The sequence below is a fragment of the Gavialis gangeticus genome, unplaced genomic scaffold, assembly GCF_001723915.1.
Source record: "Gavialis gangeticus isolate Ggan-Ray unplaced genomic scaffold, GavGan_comp1, whole genome shotgun sequence".
In the NCBI taxonomy this organism is placed as follows: domain Eukaryota; kingdom Metazoa; phylum Chordata; order Crocodylia; family Gavialidae; genus Gavialis; species Gavialis gangeticus.
Genome location: NW_017728957.1, coordinates 568,926 through 573,069, shown reverse-complemented (window position 1 = coordinate 573,069; position 4,144 = coordinate 568,926). Strand labels below are relative to the sequence as shown.

Sequence of the window (4,144 nt, the reverse complement as noted above, 5' to 3'; positions counted from 1 at the left end):
AAAAAAAAAAAAAAAAAAAAAAAAAAAAAAAAAATCAGTACATTACTACCCTGAGATGACACACTCACAGGCTTGGGGAAAACGTGGACACAGGCCCACTTGCTCATGTTAAACTGCCCAAAGCATTTGGAAGACTAATGAATACGTTGACCCCAACTCAAAATTTCTCCCCTGGTAACTGAAGCTCGTCAACATATAACGTACTCTGCTTAAGTACCTGGCTCTGGGGTGTGGGAATATGCACTTATACCTCAGTGCAAACCACCACATTAACTGCAGGAACAGCCTGCCCTAGGTTTTCCACACCTCATTAAAGCTCCTTACCTCATTTCTCAGAGGCCTAAACAACTAGACAGGCTCACATTAGTTCAGGGCTGCTTTAAAAGCCTTTACATCGATGGCTCGTGGCCAGTCTCAGAAGGTAAGTAGTGAAATAGAAGAGTCACCTTAGGACAATGGGGCAGAGGGTTCTTATTCACCAAAGTGGTTTATGCACCCTGCCGATATAACAAACACCAGGTATCTGCTTAAGTAACAGGCAAAAAATTGGGACTGGCATCACATTAAGCAGGTAAGCAAATTATACACTCATCCCTTCTCCAGCAGGGTTTGAAACACTTTGTTGTCTTCCAGATGTAGCAGGAGAGGGGGCAGAGGGACCATTACCTTCAGTTTGGCAGCTTCTCTTGCATTCCCAGCAAACAAGGAGTTTTCATCAAAGTGCAAAGGGAAAGATCTGAAACATGAATGAAGACAGGACTGAAGATGACATTTTTTTAAATGCCAAAATGACTTGGAGGCTCCTGAGTCACTTCAGAAAATAAGATTTAGGCTCGAGTCCTTTGGGTGTTTTGGTACTTTACCCTGTGTCTTCTCTTAGTGTCCCTTCTGTCTCTTACAAGTATTGGGAATTCTCATAAGGACACTTTTGATACAATAGATGGGAAGGTACCAGCATCTCCTTACCCACAGAGGCCAGGCATCGGAGACGGACAAGCACGTGTGTCACCTAGAGCAGTGGTCTCCCAAGTGGAGTGCACGCACCCCAGGGGATGCGCAAGACAATACTTTGGGGTGCGGGAAGAAAATATTAGAACTTCTATTTCTATTTATGTAAATATACATATATTGGGGGTGTGTGCTCAACATTTTTTTTACTAATGGGGGTGCGTGCTCAAAAATTTTTTACTGATAGGGGTGTGCAATCAAAAAAGTTTGGAGACCACTGACCTAGAGGACCAGCTTCTAATCAAAGCTAACTTCTATTGCCCATACAGGTGACCGATTAGAGCTGCCCATAACCAAGACATTCAAGACTATTTTGAACTCACATAGAAACCTAAAGATGGCATCCGAGAGCTCATTCAGATAGCTATAAGTTTGGGAGTGGACAACGAGGTAATTAATTAGACACAACTCTGCTAATCTTTTTTTTTCCTTCAGACTAAGATGTTAAACGGTGGAGCTAATTGTCCTGTGTTGCATTTTGAGTTCAGGTGTCTATGCATTTCCTATTAATACCATCCTACTAGCTTGACCCATATTATCCCACTGAAAAGAAAGCAACTTCTTTAAAAGGCTTCCAGCAGAGATGGGGCTGTTTTCCTCACTGATTACTGCTCCCTTTGCACCATTATTCTTTTTCCCCAGTGACTGACTGTATTTACTTGGTTAGGTGAAGAACTTGCAGCAGCAAGGCTTTGGTCTCCGCATCTCTGACTTGATTTCCTGTGAACAACTGGAAGCCCGGGCGGTCGAAGTACGGCAGAACTTTCGACAAGGCCCGTAACTCGATCAGGTAGATGAAATACAGGTTCTTGAGTCTCCTGGGCCCTTCTCCTCGGGTCAGTATTTCATCGAACCTCTGCTGGAACTCGGTAACGTTGTGTCCCCATTTCTTCTCCGCCCACGTATCTGAGAGAAGGGGGAAAGCAGGTCTTTGAAAACATGATTTCAGCTTAGTGAAATTCTCCTTCGTGTGACACTACAAGCCACCATGACTATGGCTCATTGTTAGAAATTAAGGTTTAAAATGCACAGGCCCAATCTCACACAAAGCTGCTCTAGCTGAAAGGATGGTGCCATTTTGCACCCAGCTGTCTCCCAAACCTGGTGTGGACACTAAAAATCAATTGAAATGCAGCTCATTTACAAGTACAAGCTGCATTGCTATTGCCTGTTTTAAATTGGTTTAGGTGGATCAATGGCAACTTGAATCCATTTGTTTAAATCTGACTTCAAATTAGTTTCATTTAAACCAGCATTAGCTCGGGCATTGGCAAGACCTCAGCCACGTGTAATGTATCAATTCCTTCTTCATCATGCAGCACCTACTAATTGATGCCCCACATTTCTCTCTTTCACTGTTGCTTCCCATTCATTTACTACAAAAAAGATGGTATGATCCCCTGCTGAGGGTGAGCTTCCCTATTACAGCGCGTCAGGAGCAAATGCTGGGCCCAAAGTGCAGGTCAGCAGTTAATGAAACAATACCACGGCTCAAAGGAGCGTCTGCGTGTATCTCAGGGCAGACGCACAAACAAGCTACTGTGGGGTAAGAGAGGGGAGGGACTTACCGTGCAACTAGTTTGGGGTAACGGCCCATGTGCACGCTCTTATTCTGAAACAAGTGGAAGCTAGGCAAAAGGCAGGGTAGATTTACACCTTGCAGACTAAATTAGAGATGCATAAGCTTTCATAAGCAGCAGTTTATTTCATTCTGCAGTAGCGTAGCTCTCAGTGAAGGAGGGCTACATTTCCCCAGATTAGTCCCACTTACTATGGGATAATCGTATGTACATGGGCAGTCACCGTGGAGCAACTGAAACATGGTAAATCCACACTCCCTGTTACCCCAGAGTAAGTGGCTTGTGTGCCCATACCCTTAGAGAAAAAAGTAGCAGGACACTCCTGTGCGTGGTGGTATTGCTCATCATTTCACTTGTAACAGGCCACAGATCTGTGAACCATAGCAACATTAAACGGATGAGGATTAGTGATATTATATCTATGTTTATATAGATATAATATATCATTTTCAAGCTCCTAAAAGATTATAATCCAGAAAAACTGCATAAAAATACAAACCCAACAACAATAAGCAATGCATAACCACCCACCACCTGGTGGCTGGATCACCAATAGCACGGGATAGACAGCAATAGTATTCATGCAAGCTATAGAGAATTAAATGAGAGCCTGTTAAATATGGACTATGCTAATCTTAAGCACTGCTCTGCAGGATTCTTTTTCAACCTTTTTCCATTTGTGGACCCCTAAAAAATTTCTAAAGGAGGTGTGGATCCCTTTGAATTGTAAGTGTGGGTGTTCACATACTTTTGATGGATCATAATCATCTTTTGCAAATCCCATGGACATAAGCCATGTACTAACATGAAAAGTTGTAAGTGCCTGTCCTGGCAGCGTATCACTTGCCTTGGCCAATCTAAGTCATTCAAATCATATTTTTCCCTGAATGTTATGGGCTATTAAGAAGTCGAACTGAAAATGTTGGTCTGGAGTCTCTTCTTTACGCAGTTTCTTTTTATTATAATCTTTTTAGGAGTTTGAAATTTTGTATATATAAATAATATATATAAAATTATAAATAACGTGTATATATAAAACGTATATAATATTAAATTTTTGCTAATCTTCATTCCTTTCATATTGCCGTATTTCGGAGCCTGCTGTCCTCCAGCAGAGATCACTGGAGTTCAGATTCAGACACTTCATGGAAAGTGATGTGCCAATCCCAGGGGGTGGGAAGAATCAAAACTCCCCCAAAAAACCCCACACCTGGGAAACACATTAAAATCTAAGATAAACTGCTCCTCCAATTTCCTGTATAGAGCAGAGCAATGGAGGATTAGCTAGGCTGACGGGGCAAGGCTGGGTCACTGGGGGATTTGTATGACCCAAGATGAGGCCTGACTCCTGGTGGGGCCAGCTATATGTAAGGTACAGAGCCTGGTTCTGAGTATTTGCTACAGGCACCGCAGGGAAACTGCCCTATTTCCAGAGGTGCTAAAAGCACCCTGTTCAAATTCACAGACGACACTAAGAAGTGGGGGGATGTGGTCACGCTAGACAGGAGGAATAAGCTGTAATCAGACCTGGACAGGTTACAGGGGTGGGCAATGAA

General features: G+C 42.9%; 1 protein-coding gene across 1 annotated transcript in view; it reads right to left on the bottom strand.

Annotated features, from left to right (window-relative positions):
- ERO1A (endoplasmic reticulum oxidoreductase 1 alpha) overlaps positions 1 to 4,144 on the bottom strand; it is a 39,458-nt gene that overhangs the window by 2,800 nt on the left and 32,514 nt on the right. Inside the window, exons 13-14 of the mRNA XM_019501219.1 lie at positions 1,668 to 1,914; positions 667 to 736 (exon numbers count right to left, since the gene is read on the bottom strand). Coding sequence (XP_019356764.1) covers positions 667 to 736; positions 1,668 to 1,914 — 317 coding nt within the window. The remainder of the gene's footprint in view (positions 1 to 666; positions 737 to 1,667; positions 1,915 to 4,144) is intronic.